We start from the raw sequence: 20,630 nt of genomic DNA on the forward strand, positions 1-20,630 counted from the left end.
GTGACGTAGGTATGTGGGGGCGTGTTAGAACGAGCCGTTTTAGGTAGGCGTGGTTGACTCTTAACTTTTATAAAGAATATCTCTTTGGATTTGAGACTTTAGTCTTTGCAACTTTACAGATCTTCTTTATGCACCAAGAGCTTGTAACACTCCAAAGAGAAAGGAAAAATTGAAATAGCATCATATGACCCCCTTAAAGCACATATTAAAGCATGTGGTGCTCATATGAACATTACAGGGTTCGAGTCTGACTTGTCCTTCAGAGTAAATTTTATTTCTTCAACTTCTCATTTCCTGCCCTCTCTCTTCTATCACTAAAAGTGGAGGGGGAAAAAGCAATGTGTCATATAATTCATATTAAGACCCACTCTAATATCCCAATGATGCTTGCCAAACAAACAGAGCAAAGAGGGACAGATTTAAAGTACATGTACTCTCACTGCTGCCATTAGCAGAAATGCCTCACACCTGTCTTGGTGTGCTGTATTAATGGGTGCTGAAGTAGTTTGTGCGTAAACTGTTCATTTGCCTCAGATGCACAGAATGGGTGGGAGTACATCTGGACCATTGAGCTGTCATTGCAATGGCAATCACATCCATCTACTGTCTCCTTTGTGCTATTCATCGTCCCCGCTGCGACAGATTTACACACCGATTTTGGCGTAAGCCTGACATGACCATTAATTAGCATGTGCATTCATAATACGAGACCTGGCACTCAGGTACGGCTTCTTTCTCCTGACACTTCAAAAGTTTACTTTACTCCAGACAACATGAAACTGCCAACACGAGTAACAGAATGTGGCACATTTATAAGAAAAACACTATTCAGCAGAAAATGTAGGACAGAACTTGATTTACTTCATCTGGATTTGATTGGATCCTGAAAAGTGGGTGGGGGTGAAATATAGGCTGTGATATTATTGGTTGATATTTATTTTTTGCCTTTAGGAGGTACTGTAGAGTTATTACACTTTGATGAAAGTGTGTGAAAACAACCATTTTTCTACAAAATAACAGCATGTATTGACAATTGATGAACAGTTAGACTAGGGAGTCGGGACATTTATTTAAGAAATCAGGGGTCCATTTTGGGTCCATTTTTGGCCAACAAAATATGACAGTTTATTGGGCAGGATACACACTCAGACATAAACAGTGGCCAAATGGGCAATCACCTCCTAGGTTTAGTTAGAGACGACTACACTCAAGCCGTCGTATGTGCACACGCACACATAAAACACACATCATCCATCAAGCACATGTGCTCACCTCGTCACTTCATCTCTGACACGACCCGAGAACTGAAAGGTACGACCTCTCCTTTGGCATAATTACAATACATTGCATTTAAACAGAATGCTGATCAGGGACCATCTTTCATCATCGATTTCATTCATCAAGATGGAACATACAAGTCATTGATTTTCAGGATATTTTAACATCATTGGTTTTATGAATGACGATGAAATCAAAGTTGTGTATCTTAGAGACCCAAGCTGCTGGAATATGACTTTTATTGTTTATACTGAGCTAAATTATATTTTGTATCCTCTCTGACCCTTACACAAACCTTTCTGCATTTTACATTTTCATTAAGTCATAATTAAGTATGCTTATCAAGCCCTTTTCCTCACAAATCCCCACAGTGCATCTATTTTAGGTTTTACAATCATTATGGGGACATTTGGTCCCCCTAAATGCAGGCAAATCCTGACCCACACACACTTGCATTTATATTCATGCACACACTCATTCAAACAGACACACTGTTCAAAAACTAGGTGAGCTACATCCGTTTCATCCCAGACATGCTGTGCAGTGCTATTCACGTATCTTGTTCTACCTTCTAACGCTCTCTCTCACACAAGTCTTACCGAAGTCTTTATGCGAGGACATCCAGCCGATGGTTTTGAGAGAGACGATAGCAAGTAGTCCCGATCCCACAAAGGAGCCGATGCCGGAGAAGAAGAAGAACAGGCCCATTATAGCACTCTGCATGGAGCGAGGAGCTGCGGAGTAGGCAAACTCCAGACCTACAAACAGAAGATGATGCAGAAATCAGAGAGGAAAGTCTGAAGTTTGCTTCGAATGCATGATCAGAAACTCAGAAGCATCCAAGGGACTCTATGCTACACATACACAAAAACAGTCTTGTGGAAAAAATCATGGTTAAAAAAATGACAAGCAGTTTCATTTGTAACAGCATGTGCTCGCAGACAAAGACAGGGGGATACTACGAATGAATTGGAATAAAAGTGCCATTTATTTGCATAAACTTTCTATACTGTTGTATCATCCAACAAGCAAACAGCTCTGACTTTTGTGAATAAAACATGATCTATAATGAGCCTCTTTTGCAAAGGAAGGAGTGTTTTGCAAAATAAAAAGTCAATGACTTAAATAAACATGTTGCAGCGCTAAACGTAAGCATACAGAGCCTGATATGCAACATATGTGCATGTTTAGCAAATTCACCCTGTGTTTTGGTGGACCAGGAGCACCACTTTCAAATAAAAAGGAGAAATTTATTATAAATGCACTAATTTAAAAAAACTAAACTGACAAATATATAAATGTATTTAGAAATGTAGTTAAAATGAAGCAATAACTTGATGAATAACTTTAAATGCAACATTTATACAACCAAAAAGAAAAGTAATCTGTAAATGATGTTTATTTTTTAAAAGCTTTTTAAAAATAAAATGTAAAAGGTTCATTTTTAAAAATTAGTTCATGTATTTTATTTCTACATTTAACATTACAATTTGTTTTTTTTTAAATGAAATGTTCACATGTATATGTATTTGTCCGTTTGTGACTTATTTACATTTTAACATTTGAATGAATAAATTGATAACTGATTTATGATCATTTTAAAGTGGAATTCCTAGTTCTCCATACATTGTTAACATTCCTAAAGCAAACAAGAAAACCTTTTCAGAGACATCAGACAAAAACAATTTGAACAATTAAATTGCTATGGCAGGTCTGAATGTGAATGTGTGTGTGTGTGTCCATACATCCGTAGCACTCTAAAGGTGTGACTCAGAAAGAGTCACTCAGAAACACCTACTCATCTGCAAAAATCAGCTATGCTCATGAAAGCTGCATTTATTTGGTCAAAAAATACAGTACAATCACTAATATTATATTAATTTAAAATAACTTTTTAATATATATATATATATATATATATATATATGCACACAGTATATTCTTTGTGATGGCAAAGCTGAATTTTCAGCATCATTACTCATCATTACAGCATCATTACTCCAGTTTTCAGTGTCACGTGATCCTTCAGAAATCATTCTAATATGCTGATTTGCTGCTCAATAAACTTTTGAACGTTAATGTATGTGAACATTTTATATGGCACTTGGTTCAAACCATTTTAGTCTTGACCCTGTTTGACCTGACCTTTGCATGTTTCCTCTTTAGTTTGTTTTCACTATTTTTATTGTTTCCTCCATACATTGCTGACTTTCTTGCTACCTACCAACCTCATAATCCTGCCCTCCCATGTGGGAGTCAAAACAGTGTCAAGCAATGTGATGAAGGCCTGAGATCATTGGATTGATTAATAAATGAACCCTAATGCAAAAGACTTGCCTTGCATTGGTTAAGTAGCAGAGACAGCGTACGGGTTAAAGAGAGGAAAAAAGGAAATCCATAAGGTGTCTCAATGTCGTGAGCATGGCAACAAGAGTCTAATGACACAACCATCCACAATATCACGCATGAAGAAAAATAAAATATAAAACTTGACCTTTTCTAACTTCAGAGCTGAATTATTCAAAACCAAGAAAATAAGTTTAACTTGAAATGTTCTGCTTTCATTTTTACCCTCGCAGAGTCAGGCAGTGGGCGATTTTTCTTTCTCTGAAAAAATATTAGCCTTTAACATTTTTCGGAAAGAACGATATATAATTACAATTCCCAGTGGAGAAAAAAAAGAATCAGGTTTTAGGTCTGTCCCCTCAACTGGAGTCCACACACATCGCCCGCAGGTAGTGTGTGTGTGTAAGTGCAAGTGTGTGTCTACAAAAATGTGAAAAATCAGAATCAACTCCGCTTCCGCTGTCATCCAACAGCCCACGACAAAGCGAGCCGGCAGTAGAGTCCATTAAAAAGGATTTATTTAAACAGAATAGGGCCAGAGGAGGGAACTTTCCAGAGACATTTGTCACATTTCTTGTCATCCAATTTCCTGGAGGTTCCCCAGGGGTAGGGATGGAGTGGTGAGGCTTTATTTTAAGGGTCCTCCATGCTATCAAGAGACATTTGCATTTCATGGGAGGGCTGGGACACTGGAGACCTGGGGTGAGATGTAGAGAGCTGACTACGAAAGTGTGTCAGCACACTGCCGCACAGACATGAAGTTATCAGAGACAAACCTGTGTTTAGCTGCTGTTGCAGTCACATTAAATCTCAGTCTGGTTGCCCGAAGTAGTTGAGGAGTTTTTTCTCCCTAAAAAATCTAGTGCCAAGATATTTTGTTTCGTAACTGACGAGTAAAAGTCCTGCAGCTGAGCTTCTGGATAAACTTGTGAATTAGCATGCTAGCGTCCTTCTCAGAGAAGATGAAATTTTCTTTCAAGATACATACTTAAAATTTACATGACAAAATCATATGCACAAGTACACTGTACTATGTGACGGATGTTTGTAGAATGATTTGCACTGCGTCAAACAATCTCTGGCCATGGCCATCTTTTCCAATCATGTTCAGATGTAAAAGGATTATTCAAGAAAATGAGAAAGGCAAAATGTATCTTCATTTCAGCGGGTGGCATGCTATTCAGCGGCTTTAATCTTAATATTTTTGAGGCAGTCTTCGCACCTCTCCAATTTTTCTATCATTTCACAGCTGTCTGTGATCAGGAAGCGGCGGGCTGCCTCTTGTATTGATTCTCATAGCTTGATGGCTCTCTTCAGGTTTAAAAAGTGCCTGTGCAGATAGCGTCTTATAGCTTTCCACAATACTCGAACCCCTGGAGACGTGATGGAGGAGCGGAAGATTACACTTAGCCTTCCCCATCTCCCCATTCTGCTGGAAATTCAATCAGAGGCCGCTACGTCCACTGTGGACACATATTATTCCACCAGCGCTGTGCCTCTTTTCTTTAAATTTTTTCTGGGTCCGCAGATAAAAAATGAAATGAAGATGTTAACTGTTAGGGACAGCCACTATCCCCACAAGAAAGTAAAAGAAAGAGAAAGGGAAAACAAAAGTGTTGCTTGTTTCTTTTGGAGTGGACTGCTGCGTTAACAAAAAGAGGGTAGAATGCTGCTATTTAACTTTGTGTGGCAGGATGTTTCTGGTTAAGAATCATATACATGAAATGTGTGCATTGAGGGGAAAAATGTTTCTAAGAACAAGAGTCTCAAAGGGAGAGGTGTCCTATGGGGGTATAAGTATAAAACAGGCATGTATTTAAATTTAGGCTACATTCACACAGACCGTGTTTGGCACTGGCAACCTGGTCAATGACAAATAAGAGTGTCCAAAGAAGAAAGTCTAGAAAAATCTAGTTCATGTTCCAGTGCCAAGTTCTTTGAAATGTACTCTATGTACTCATGATGGATTCATATTGTTTCATGTGGTGTAACTTACAACAACCTTACAATAACAATGGTCTTTTCATTTGTGGTTGTATTGCTGGTCAACTCAGTTCTGTTTCTTGTATTTTTTCCTATTTTACCGTTAAAGATATTGTACAGGGTTCCTGCACATTTTTTAATTCAAATTTAAGGCTTTTTAGGACCATTTTTAAGACCTGAAGAAATAAAAAATTTATACTGAACACAAAGGGTGTGCAGTATCGAAAAAATATCTTGACATTTTCAGGGATTTTGATAAAAATAATTAGACAATGGGTCTCATTCACTAATAATTGCATAGATTATTTGTATATATTCGCACAATTGAACTTCTCAAGAAAACTTACCGTCTAATTCACAACACGTGCGAACACACATGAATTTGTTCTTAACCTCGTCCTAATGTTAATGAATTTGGAGTATTTGAAATGAGTGGCCATGTCATTTGCAGGTTAGTCATTTGCATAAAACACTCCCAAACCATCTCCATATAAGGGCTTTCCGTAAAACCTGTCCTTTACAGCCTTTCATCACTCTCGTTGAACATACTCCACACACCATAAGCTGCTCTCTAGGCCTATGAGGGTTAATTTTAACAACTTGTCGGCTCTTAAGCATGAGCAGGTTGCTTTGGTTTCATCTGCTCCTTCTTGTCTATTGAAATCAGCGCTTTTCAATGCACACTATTTCAACAACAAGGCTGTGATATAATCTGACATTATCATAGAAGGAAAATTGGACCTAGTGTGTTTAACGGAAACCTGGCACAAAGAGTCAGATGGTCTACTTTTTCATGAACTTACTCCTGCTGGATATGGATTATTTGATCTCCCACGACCCTCTGGTAGAGGTGGGGGTATCATTGTGCTGTATAATGACAAACTAAACATCTGTGTCTGCCTCTTGTCCACTGCCATAGCTACAGTCTACAGGCCACCTAAGATAAATAAATATGTCTTATCTGAATTTGCAGATATGTTGTCCTTGTTGTGCTTGAAATTTAACATCCATATGGATATAAAATATTCTACAATTTTTATCTTTATTGGAGTGCTTTGAATTGAACCAGCTCGTGGACTGTCCTACACATAATAAAGGTCACACTCTTGACTTAGTGATCCTAAATGCCTCATTTGTGTCTCAGTTGTCCACCTCTGATTTAGAACAGTCTGATCATCTGGCAGTCTTTTTTAATATGGAACTGCCTGACATAAACACTACCTCTTCTTGCATTATTAACTATCGCAAATGGAGATCTACTGAACCCTCTGATTTCTCTGAATTTATTGGCTCTTCTTTAAGTAGTTTTTTCTCCATTTGATGCACTGGAGGACAAAGATCTCATGTTAAATTCTGTTCTCTAGTCTGGCCTGGACTTGTTTGCTCCTTTGAAATCACGATCTGTTTCTTTCAGACGTTCTTCTACTTGGTATTATGATAATCTGCGTGCAATGAAGGCATCGTGTTGTACAATGGAGTGTAGGTGGTGTACATCTGGCTTGACTGTCCATCACCAGGCCTGAAAAGACCACTTACTTGAATATAAGACTCAAATTGTATCGGCTAGGTCTGCTTATTTTGCACAAATCATTGACAACAATCAGAATAACCCTAGACAATTGTTTCATTCTATCAACAAACTACTCAAATGTAACAGTTATTCAAATGTTTCTGCTTCAACTCACCTCTGTAATAAGTTTCTTGATTTCTTCAGTTCCAAGACTGATCACACTTGTAAATGTATCTCTACTTTTCCTCCTTCTGTTTTTCCTTTAACCACTTCTGAATTTTCTGGTACTCCTCTCTCAAACTTTTCCACACTGAATTTTCATTCTCTTTGCAATGAGGTTTCAAAAATGAAAGCTGCCACTTCCATAGTTCCATAGTTCCATAGTTCTATCAAAGACCTTGAAAGTCCTTGCAGGATTGTCCCAATTAAAAAAAAACATCCCGTTATTTGAAGGAGCATAAGCCATGGGCGAAAATCTGATTTGAAACACCTCTTCTAAGGGGGTAGAAAAGAAATCCAGTAATCAGCACTGTGCTCTCTACAATTCAGCATGAAGGGAGAGTGTTTTTCCCTGCCTTTGCCAAATGCTACTTATTAGTCTTGTTGGCTCATAAAGGCTAAAAGGGGGGACGTGCAGCCTTTGATTTACTCTGTGCGTGAAATGGGTGTGAAATTACCGGTGTGGTGTGTGTCTAAGAGGAAAACAAGCATATTTGAACATGACCTTGGAAGAGAAGCTGAAGGGTCGAAATGAACACAGCTGTGTTTGGGGAGAAAAGATCATGCTAACCTGTGTGAAAATGTGTATGGACGACAGACAGGTGCGCACATAACCAGCGGTAAATATAAAGCTGATACAGCGAACACAAATAAGACAAGTGCCATCCATAACTGTATCCTGTAAACCTCTAGAAAACGACCAGAATAAGGGAACTGAGCTGGGATTTGACAACCTTTAACCATAATTTTAACAACAACAGCAAACATACAGTGCGACCAGTGTAGCTTGATTCATTAATTGATGACTCTTCTGAACTGGTTCTTTTTTTTAACAAACTGGTCAAAATGACTCACTAATGAATCTTAAACTCATCAGCCTTAAACGGATCACTCAGCCACTCACTGAATATTACAGAATGAACATCTGACACACTCACTGAACCACAAAGTCATAAACAACTCAAAAAAAAAAACTAACTATATTTAAAAACTAACTATAACTATATTTCAAAGGTTTGAGATACTGAAATCAGTGTAAATGCTATTGCAAATGGCATGAGTTTGGAACAAGACTAATGAACTATAATATTTATTATAATTAGCAATTATGTGGTCCTTCCTCAAAAGTACAAAATCGAATTCTTGATGGAATCATTAAGAAACCAGATTTATTAAGTGGAATTAAATTCTTTAAGATTCTCATCATGACAGAAATTGCTGTAATTACTGTAGATCTCAGCAGTGAAGGTGGTAATAGGAGGTCCACACAGTTTTTTCTTACAAACGCTGTGTTAAGGGATTTAGTTTCCTTTCATCTATTTTCTCATTAATCTCAAGCCCACTTGCTTGAGACTTTCTTGATATTTTCTTAGTGTATTCCAGCAGGAGCGAGATGTTTTCCCTGGCCGTCTTAACTGTGCAACTGCAATAATGTATCGCCAAGCCCAGATCGATCGGTCCTGATTGATACAGCCATGGATTCCTTAGCAAGCAATTTCAGCAACGGCTCAGACAAGAGCTACTACACAAAGGCAAGGCAGAGAGGAGTTTACTGCAGTTTTTAAAAGGACACGCATTGATTAGCATGGTCATTAGGACAGATGAATGATCCTATGGAAAAAACAAAACAAAACTCTACAGTACACAGAAGAGACCGAGAGCTGAAAGGACACTCATGTTAAAACAATGCTGTACGTTTACTCATCCAGATGAGTTATTCATTACATGGATCTTAGTTGATGAGAAACTAAATTCTACCATCAAAATATTAGCACAAATGTGCTGTAGGTGTTTCTCATCACGACCATTGCCTCTCAAATGTCTTTCCAGGCTCAGTATCACCTCATGAACCACTAAATGTTAAAAGGGCCATTTCATGGAAGACATCAATTTTAATACACCAGTGAATTATGTTCACATGCTGCTGCAAAAATTAGACATTCAGAAATTGTACTGACACCACAACCATGAACACATTAAGGTTTGACTGTCCATGTCTATTGTACATATCAACACTTAATCATATTCAGATTTCTGGATCAAATGTGAAGAGGTTGGTTAATCATAACAGTGGTCATTTACATATAGCAGTCTTAAAAGTACAGAAGCAAACATTTTATACAATAAATTCAGTGCAATATTTTTGGTGCAAGAAACCTTTAAAAAAACGTATTAATTACAAAAAAATGCTACAAAAATTCAGAACATGGTCGCTTCATATGCTCTGTTTGTGAAGTTGAGAGCTTTGTATGTGTGTTCAGCAGTGTTTTGCAAAGGACCACCTACCTGCAATACTAGCAAAGATTTCGCTGACACCGATGAGGATGTACTGAGGCACTTGCCACCATATGGGTAGATCGGCTGCATAGTATGTAACTCCACTGAGTGACTGCGGGATGGGACCTTGTGTGTGGACAATGTCCAGCCTCTTCGTCTCTAAAATGCCTGAGAGGGGCAAGAAAGAGAGTAACAGAATAAAAGTATTAATAAATATCTCAGTCATAACAGTTCATAATCGCACTGATAACATTTTAGAAAAAGAGAAATGTAACAAGAACTTTGTGTCATCTTCAAAGACGGCAGTGAAGAATTTCAGGTCCTCTGTGTATTTTAATTTGCAATAGATTTTAGCCTATATGTAATACCGGGGAGATTAATTGCTCCATATTTTAGTATTTTTGTCTTCTTGGTAAATGAACAGAAGTGTTAGTTATTCCTTGCTTTATTCTAAAATCTACTGATAGATCAATGGATGATGATGGATTTCTGTTTTCAAATAGTTTGAAAGAGCAATTTTGTGTTTACCATGTGCTATCAATAAATTGTATTATATTTGATACTTTAAAAATAAAATTCCACTATACAAATGTACAGATTTGTAAGATCACTTGTAAGCTGGTGCATTTTTAATGGTGCATTAAAGAACAAAGAAAGGTAATCTAGGACAGGATAATGTATAGGCAGTATATACACATACACACTACTACTACTAAATTTGTGGTCACTAAGAATTAAAAAAAAATTTGTAAGAAATTACACATCAAGTTGATCAAAAGTGACATTATACTAGACATTTATAATGTTACAAACTAATGTAGATTTCTATTACAAATAAATGCTGTTCTTTTGAACTTTCTATTCATCAAAAATCGTACCACGAAGTATCACGATTTCCACAAAAATGTTAAGAAGCACAACATTGTTTTTGTGACACTGAAAACTGGAGTAAAGGCTGCTGAAAATGTAGCTTTGCAATCACAGGAATAAATTGTATTTTTATAGCACAACAAAACAGAAAGCAGTTATTTCAAATAGTAATAATATTTCACAATTTTTCAGTTTTTACTGTATTTATGATCAAATTAATACAGCCTTGGTGAGTGTAAAAACCTTCCCAACCCTAAACTACTGAACAGTAATGTAAATTACAGTATATAAAAATAAATATATAAAAAATGTAAATTAAATCAAATAAAATAAATAAATAAATACATTAAAAAATCAACTATTGAGCACGTGCTTTCTAAATATTGAAAAACTAGGTTTTGAGCATATATATATATATATGTGTGTGTATGTGTGTGTGTGTGTGTGTGTGTTTCTGGCCCAGTGTGTCAGAGTGTTAGAGCGCTATCAAATACATGTGTGGATGTTTGGAGAGAAAGTGCATGTAACAGTGAATGAAAAAAGTATGAAGAGTCCATTAATGTATTAAGTGTCAGGTCAATGCCAGAGCTTCGCACACATGGGCAAAAACATCTTATCTCCCACACATAAAAACATGCTCGCACACACAAAATTATACCAGGCTGGGTTTAGCAGGTCATCAGAGTGGAGCAGAGATTGTCAGCCTGGACTATCTAAAAGCTTGATCCAATAATAACCATGTTGCAGGTGCCATTCAGATAACTCCTCATGGGATCCCTCCATCATACTGACATGCACATATTCTCATTTTGAAGGGTTTTGACCTTGTATTTCATATGCTTAAAACAGCAGTGGGTGATGCAGAGCATCTACAGCATGCCGCTAACTCAAAGCGCTTCAGTTAACAAAACAGTAACTTTTTTCCCTCTCATCTTTCATTCCCCCCTCCACCCCTCACCCAAACACCAGAAGCGTTCCGCTCTGATCTGTGGCTGTGGTGTGTCAGATTTAGATCGGAATACAACTGATGCCTGGAATAAAACACTCTTTGGCTAGAAGTGTGACCCGCTGCAGATTACAGACCTCACTTCTGCACTTCCAAGAGATTCTAAACCCAGATTGAAAAAAAAAAAAAAAAACTCGACTTTTATATCTGGGGAAAATTGAACAGAAGTGGAACTGCCCCAAGGCATCGTCTGGTGTGTGGTGGGCGCATGTGTTTGCAGCTTTGTTGTCGGAGCAGCTTGCCGTGGAAATGGCTGCTTCCTGAGTGCAGGACAACAAGTGTGTCCAGGTGTGTGGGCATCATCTGTGCCTGCGGGTAGGGTTGGCTGCAGAGCTATGCCACTGCCAAGCATCCATCTGTTTGGAAAATGTTGTGTAAATGTTGTGAGGAGGTTCTGGCAGTGGTATTTTAAAACCCACCTAAGCCCTGCTGGGTTTAGCTACCAGGTAGACTCAGATTAAAAGTGCTTCAGTACACTCGAGTTAAGAGGCAGGAGCCTTGTGTGTACGCACATAAACATACACACACGTATCTGTGCAAAACAGAAGAGAGAAGACAATAATAATCTGGCTAGAAGTGTGACCCGCTGCAGATTACAGACCTCACTTCTGCACTTCCAAGAGATTCTAAACCCAGATTGAAAAAAAAAAAAAAAAACTCGACTTTTATATCTGGGGAAAATTGAACAGAAGTGGAACTGCCCCAAGGCATCGTCTGGTGTGTGGTGGGCGCATGTGTTTGCAGCTTTGTTGTCGGAGCAGCTTGCCGTGGAAATGGCTGCTTCCTGAGTGCAGGACAACAAGTGTGTCCAGGTGTGTGGGCATCATCTGTGCCTGCGGGTAGGGTTGGCTTCAGAGCTATGCCACTGCCAAGCACCCATCTGTTTGGAAAATTTTGTGTAAATGTTGTGAGGAGGTTCTGGCAGTGGTATTTTAAAACCCACCTAAGCCCTGCTGGGTTCAGCTACTGGGTAGACTCGGATTAAAAGTGTTTCAATACACTCTAGTTAAAAGGCAGAAGCCGTGTGTGTAAGCACATAAACATACACACACACACACATCTGTGCAAAATCATTGAAGAAAATAACAGAAAAGACAATAATAATAAATTTTTGACAATCCAATCTATTCCTGATAAATGGAAAAACAGTCCAACCCTATTTAATTTTTTCTTAGTGAATATCCTATTAGACTACACCCTAATATCCTATTATATACATATCTGCTTATAACTTTACATGCCTCTTGCAGCGTTTTTATAATAATAATAAAAATGTTTAAAAAAACACACAATAAGTGGTATCATGAAATGTGTTTTTCCTGTCGGTACTGCAGCGCTAATAGAGTCTCATGAACATGCAGTCCTGCACCGAGACCAGCAACACAAGTGTGAGTAAATGATGATTTCATTTCAATTTTTGGGTGAAGTATCCCTTTAAGTATTGACTTGGTATCAATACCAGTACTTTTGACAACACTAGTATAAAGCATAATCTGAATGATATTTGCACTAAGTGCAATAGCGTTAGATAGATAGATGCCATTTACACTGTAAAAGTGAAAAGAGCAGTATTTCCTTTGCACTATGTGTAAACAGTGTTACTGTAGATGCTATTTATACATAGTAGTGCAAGATACTTGAAAACGGGTGATCGAATCTGCAAAAACTTTGAAAACAACGTTCCTCAAAAACATATAATTTAAAACAATAATACATCTTTCTGCAAAATCATGGAGTGTAGATTTCACCATCTACAGTCCATATTATTATAAAAAGATTCACACTATCCAGATCGAAAGGAATCCAGAGAAGAAGAAAAAATAAATAATTAAAATAATAATAATAATAATAATAATAAAAAAGGGAAAAGGCTGAAACACTTAAAAACAGTAAATCTGAGACAGGCTTGCCACAAAAGTGGAAAGGTGTGCTGCAGTACACATTTCAAATTATTTTTGCAAAAAAATGTATCTATGAGCATAATTGTATGTCACATTACAAACAAAATAAATATCTTTGAAGAGATACATTTTCTTTGTCGTTCCTGCTCCTGAGGTTTCATTCAGAAAAAAATATGCAATTATTTATCATTATTTGTTGATATTTCATTTCATACACTTCCTTTACTCTTTGCATAATTGCCTGCAATTTACCTTTCTGTTGTGTGTGCCCGCAGGTGACATTTGTGTGTGTGCGTATCTTGATGTACTCTGAAAAGTGAAACCGAGCAGAGCTTAAAAAGAAAGAAAAAGAAAGAAAGAGTGAAGGGGCACAGAAAGGAAAGAACTGCGTGATTACTATATGTTGGGTATTAATGAGGGGCACTAAAAGACTCATTTCCCAAGATATCTCATCTATATAATAAGTCCCATTAGTGGAACACATTATGTCACACACACGTACACTCACCCCTACATGCATCTACACACCATGTCTAATAGTTCACCCTAACACACATACACACTTTTGCAGAATCCATTCACACATAGCAAGCATGCTTAAACCGTGCTTATTTCAGGTAGCGGTTTATTAATGAGTCAGTCTGTGTCATTGAGTGGGAGTACAAAGATGGGACGCACTCTCTCTCTCAAGAAGGAGAGCATGAGTCCCAAAGGTTCTCATTAGTTTGATCTCTACAATACACACACACACACACACACACAAAGAGTGTGATATGAACGTGGTTTGCACATACTGATTCCACAAGAGTGTGCCAACAAGTTTCCCCTCGCTCTTGGCTACATCAAAGCAACGGTTATTATTAGATAACATCTGTATTGTGCACTGAATACTAGACTTCCTTCGTGTTCAGGCTTTGTCATGCAATACCAAGGTCATTTTCTTCTGCATCATTTTAAAACAGTGGTTCTCAGCTGTTTTTGCACCAGGACCCAGTTTTTAAATTGGACATGGTGTGGTGACCCAAAATTGTCCTTAAAATCACATTCTGAAATGTACTAATTAGTTTATTATTACATTCTGTTTAAATGTCAATGGTTTTATGCTCTCATTGACATTTTATATGAACTTAAGTGCTTAGTTCACTCAATCATGAAAATTCTTTTGAAAATTCTGCAGTTTATTCACCCTCATGTCTTTCCAAATCCATAAATCTTTCGTTCATCTTCAAAACACAAATGAAGCTTTTTAATGAAGCCTGAGAGATTTCTGTACCCCCAATGAAAGTCCAAAACTTTGATGCTTCAAAACGAATAAAATGCAAGAAAATGTCATCCATATGAATCAAGTGGACTTCTGAAGAGAACCAATGAAATTGTTTCTTGTGTGTCAAGCAAGCATGTTTGAGGTTCCGTTTACCGGTGTGCTGATCAATGTTTATATTTGAATAAAAGCTGACATTAAATCCATTTATCATCTGCAGACATAATCACTTTATAAGACTTGGACTAAACTGCTCAATTCTATGGATTACGTTTACTTACATTTTATGAACTTCTTAAAGGGGACATCAGATGCAAAATTCACTTTTACATGGTGTTTGCATTTGAATGTGTCTTAGCAGTGTGTGGACACAACCACCCTACAATGATAAAAATCCATTCACTCCTTTTTTTTAATCACCATAAAACCTAAACACTCTCAATTATCAAGCCGTTTTGATTTTCTGAGCAGTATGACGTCATATTGCACAAGCCCCACCCACGGCCGCTGACGGACTGTCCCATATTAGCATATTTCGCCCTCAGTCAGTTGTACGCTGTCTGCCATTTTCTCCACACTCGAGCAGCTGTAGCCACAACAATGTTTTGTAAGCAATTCAGGTGTTTTGTAGTTGGACATAAAAGTGAACATAAGAGTCTTAATTTTCTCCCGACATCAGAGCCACTGAGCCACAGTGGATTAGTTTTGTTTTTGATGGTAATGCACCACCAAATACACAAAAAAACAGAAGAGAGGGGTGGGGTGAGCAGTAGCTCATTATCATTTAAAGAGACATGCACTGAAACGGGTCGCTGTGAACAGAGCTGTTTTTGACATGGTAAAAAAGGGTATTGTTTTACACGACCATACATTGACCATTGAGAAGAAAAAAAGAATCATACCAATTTGTGGAAAATGGGCATCCCATGTCCCCTTTAAAGCATCATAGTTGGCTGAATGGACTCTCAATGGAGGAACAGAAATCTGTCAGATTTCATTTAAGGAATCATTTGTATCTGTATTTCATTTATGTTTCGAAGATTGTACACAATTAAATGCTTAGTGGTTGTTTAGTATTTGCATTAACATTTCTTTGTGTTTAAGTTTTTACTACTGAAAGACAATTGAAGTGCAAAGTTAACTTTTTAATAGCCAAACTTTAGTTTACATCACAACCTGGAAAAAGGGAAGAAAAAAAAAGAAGAAAAAAAACTTTGCTACTTTCAATTGCATGTCAGACATAAATAGAATTAGCAGGTAATGACTGACCATTTTCTTGGACAAAAAATGTATGCTTGCCCCTGAAAACAAGATAAATGAATTCATGTTTTAGTCTGTTTTCCAAGAAGAAAAATATATACACATGTGCTAAAATTGTACTTTGCTTTTAGGAATACTCTAGCCTGTAGATGACCTTAAAGCTAACAGACACGGAATAAAAACCACAAAATCCCAGTTATTTCAGGGGGCTTTAAAACAACAATTACTTGACTTACGTCTTCAAGTTGCTGGACTGTTATTAGTCTGAATCAGTCAGTCCTTGAAACATACGTTGGTGTGCTGTATAGTGCACACAAAATTGGCAAGAGCATTCTCAAAACTTCAGCCTACAATCTGATTGATTGGCTTTACTCAATTTCCAGAAGTGCTGCAGGGTGCACAGGTTTTTATCAGTAAACCAGGAAATGTTGTGTTTACAAGATCTCAGGCCGTTAGAATGAGTGCTTCTGAGAAAGACCTAGAAGGTAGATTTGGAAAAGTTTGTCACATTGAAATTTTGAACACGTTTACATGCACAACCTCACACTGATTATGTTGTACACAATTGACAGTAAGTTAAAATTAAAATATTGTTTGACAGATCACTTAGTCTCTTCCTTTCTATATAAAATGTGCACTACACTGCTCAAAAGAGTGGCTACACAAAACTAGAACATGTCAGACATCAGTCATTTTGGTCAACAGGTACCAGTATATTAAAGTGGGAGTAAATCAAGTGAAGTAAACACCTGAAAACTGCAATCATGCAGCAAAGCGCTTGATGTCAATCTCTCATTATTTTGACTGTTTTGAGTTTTTCTGAACTTTGTGCATTCATGTTTTAGTCTGTTTTCCAAGAAGAAAAATATATAAACGTGCTAAAATTGTACTTTGCTTTTAGGAATACTCTAGCCTGTAGATGACCTTAAAGCTAACAGACACGGAATAAAAGCCACAAAATCCCAGTTATTTCAGGGGGCTTTAAAACAACAATTACTTGACTTACGTCTTCAAGTTGCTGGACTGTTATTAGTCTGAATCAGTCAGTCCTTGAAACATACGTTGGTGTGCTGTATAGTGCACACAAAATTGGCAAGAGCATTCTCAAAACTTCAGCCTACAATCTGATTGATTGGCTTTACTCAATTTCCAGAAGTGCTGCAGGGTGCACAGGTTTTTATCAGTAAACCAGGAAATGTTGTGTTTACAAGATCTCAGGCCGTTAGAATGAGTGCTTCTGAGAAAGACCTAGAAGGTAGATTTGGAAAAGTTTGTCACATTGAAATTTTGAACACGTTTACATGCACAACCTCACACTGATTATGTTGTACACAATTGACAGTAAGTTAAAATTAAAATATTGTTTGACAGATCACTTAGTCTCTTCCTTTCTATATAAAATGTGCACTACACTGCTCAAAAGAGTGGCTACACAAAACTAGAACATGTCAGACATCAGTCATTTTGGTCAACAGGTACCAGTATATTAAAGTGGGAGTAAATCAAGTGAAGTAAACACCTGAAAACTGCAATCATGCAGCAAAGCGCTTGATGTCAATCTCTCATTATTTTGACTGTTTTGAGTTTTTCTGAACTTTGTGGTGTTTACCATTTAAAGAATCCCTCATGATGACTACAAACCCACATTTATTCAGTTTGATGGCAGCTGAGACAGATGAGGAATTTAAAAATGTCTAAACTCTCTCTCTCCCTCACGGTGCAGAGTTTGGCAGGGGTTTAAAAGAGTCAGAGAGAGTCAAAGACAGACAGGGTGGGAGAGAAAAATATTCATACTTTCCCCACACTCCAGAGCACATCTCCCAAAACTCATCTCACTCAAAGAGCGCTTTAGTCTGAAATATGTCAATGTCTGGACGCAGTGCACAGTGTCAGGCTGACTAAGCTCGGTTTAATCCACTGGGCAGAGCTGGAATTGGACTGGGGACTGACTGGAGTGCTGGGCGCAGTCAAACTGAACAATGAGATACTGCCGACCTGTCAACGGTGTCTTCTTCTACAACCTCCGAACAGGCACTCCACGACTCTCTCAATGTGCGAATCGAACTTTCGTGTATGTGTGGACACAATCTTAAAAAGTGTTGTCTTAGTAGCGAGGCATCAACTGTGTACAGAACTTCAGACAGACATACGAGCGAGCCAAACACACTTGGAAGGAAAGTGCTGAAGTTTTGGAGAGATTGCTGTGCCTAAAAATCTAGTGAGCCGCCTACTCAAAGAGCTTTATTTGCACTTCTGATGTGAAGGTCATCTAAAAACTGTAGTTAGGAAGATTATGCTACCATCTAAAATCAGGACTCAACCTTAAGGATTTTTTTTTTTCTGTTGGCTCAGTCGGGACGATAATGCAGCTTTGTACAGCCAATATTTTCATGGCACTACAAAAACAAAATGTTATTAATGTGTGGCAGAAAGAAATACTTTCTATTAAACATTAGATTTATTTATTTTGAAAAGGAAAAACAAGCAAATTAAGAGATCCTGCACTTTCTGACTAATCAATTTCCATTATTTTATAAATAACATTATTTAAATTATTCAAATAATAGTTTTTAGTCAAAGAAACACTTCAGAACTAAGAATAAATAGGGGAAAAAATTATATTAAATGGAGAATTTTCTATGGCATTCCCATGACCTTTTAAACACTTACTTTCACTTTTTTTCATAAACCTTTTTTCTTTTTCATACTACAAAAATCATACACTGGAAAACAATGATGTAGCGTGATTTGTTGCTAATTTATCACACTTTAACTTATTATAACAAATTCTTAAAATTTAAATTCTTAATCCATTTAAACCAGATAAAGTTGCAACAACAATCCATCAGAGAAACAACTTATGCATAAGTTCCTAAGGCATAAAAACACATGAAAATGGTCAACAAATAAGACGTAGTGTCAATTACGTCAACAGGCCTGACATTTTCACATTTGCTCTGAGCCAAACTTATTGTTGAGCCATGAAGATGCCTAATTTTGATTTTTGATCACTAGGTTTTGAGATACATTTCTAGTTTTGGGGGACTTCGAAGAAACAACAAGTGAGAGGACAGTCAAAGTTCCTCTGCAAAAACATGTTAAAAGGGAGGGTGAGGATAATGAAAATTATAAAAGCGCTGATTCAGGTTGGTATTTTCCAGGACGATGGGCTGTATGAATATTAACTGTCAGAACAAGCGGGAATATCGATCCACCTTCTGCAGGGTTCAATAGAGCCGGCTCAAGGTTGGACAGGAATGACAGAATTCAGAGGAGAGATCATTGGTCTGTGTGAATGTGTCAAGAGCGTGTGGGTGTTTGTCTGTGAGTCATTCTACATCGAATCTCTGCCATCTTGGAGTCGTTGTACCTTATCTGACGAATGGAAAAGTCGTAACCTCTCTGAGATGAACTCGTTTCTCAGAATAAGGTAAACAGTACTAAGAAAACACAATTTGACACAATTGTCTGTGGATGTATATATTGATATCTCACAAAACGCATAATATTGCCTCAGCATTTTGATGTCACAGTGTTTATCAGCTCGATCTGTGACGTGAGTATCATCGTCTTGATGCGTTACACCAGGGACTACTTGTTTGGACAATTTATTTTCCACATTGATTCTGTTTGGACTTGACACATGATGATGGATCCATACACCACTCTAGACTATGCTGACTGATGCCTTACTGTCATGTTTTGCCTGTAGAATGTACGATGCTGTGGTCAAAAATGCAGTGTTTGGTTCACATCAAACAAACTGTAACAGGGCACATGTCTAGAAAAAAGTTCCACTTTTGATTTGTCTGTTCATAAAATGTTTGGGAGGATCATTCAGGTGCTTCTTAAGGGCAATTACTTTTCCCACGCCACTGAAATTGAACACTAAAAAAAGATGCACCAAACTCCATTTTACCACCAGACCATCTAAATACTACCACAAACCACAATAAAATCTGATCCCATGAAATGTTAAAAATGTGCTCAAACTCAAATTCAAACAGATGTTTTCGCAGGACTGTATATTGTCTGTGCGGTCTACACTACCATTCAAAGTTTGGAGTCACTAAGTTTTCTTTTTTTTCTTTCTTTTTTAAATACTTTTATTCAGAAAAGATTCATTAAATGTATCAAAAGTAAGTCACATTTATAATGTTACAAATAATTTCTATTTCCAATAAATGCTGCTCTTTTGAACTTTCCATTCATCAAGAATTCTGAAGAATTTATCACAGTTGTCACAAAAATATTAAGCAGTACAACTGTTTTCAAATTTGATGATAATAACAAACGTTTCCTGAGCAGCAAATCAGTATATTAGAATGATGCTGAATATTAGAACGATTGGAGTAATGATGCTAAAAATTCAGCGTTGCCATCACAGGAATAAATTACACTTTAAAATATATTAAAACAGCGTAACAGTTACTAAATTGTAATATTTCAGAATATTACTGTTTTTACTGTAATTTGAATCAAATTGGTAAACATAAGAGACTTCTTTCAAAAACATTACAAATAAATTACAACCCCAAATGTTTTAACATAGTTAGGCAGTTTTATGTTTATGTTTTGTAAACTGACTTGAACACGGTCTAAAAGTGTTAAAAAATTATTGACAACAGGTAACATGATAGAGTTCATGAGGGGATGACCAGTTCCACATAGAGTTTCTTTGTCTACAAGATGTAGAAATTGACCCTTTGCAAAGACCCG

The 20,630-nt window shown here is 37.2% G+C and overlaps 1 protein-coding gene across 1 annotated transcript in view; it reads right to left on the reverse strand.

The window, feature by feature from the left end:
- Positions 1 to 20,630, reverse strand: part of LOC107712031 (solute carrier family 15 member 4-like) — a gene marked incomplete at its 5' end in the record, with an annotated part of 49,531 nt that overhangs the window by 14,697 nt on the left and 14,204 nt on the right. The window contains 2 exons of the mRNA XM_016517161.1: positions 1,878 to 2,036; positions 9,623 to 9,781. Coding sequence (XP_016372647.1) covers positions 1,878 to 2,036; positions 9,623 to 9,781 — 318 coding nt within the window. The remainder of the gene's footprint in view (positions 1 to 1,877; positions 2,037 to 9,622; positions 9,782 to 20,630) is intronic.

This window comes from Sinocyclocheilus rhinocerous, unplaced genomic scaffold (assembly GCF_001515625.1).
Source record: "Sinocyclocheilus rhinocerous isolate Xijiao unplaced genomic scaffold, SAMN03320098_v1.1 scaffold5287, whole genome shotgun sequence".
Lineage (NCBI taxonomy): Eukaryota > Metazoa > Chordata > Actinopteri > Cypriniformes > Cyprinidae > Sinocyclocheilus > Sinocyclocheilus rhinocerous.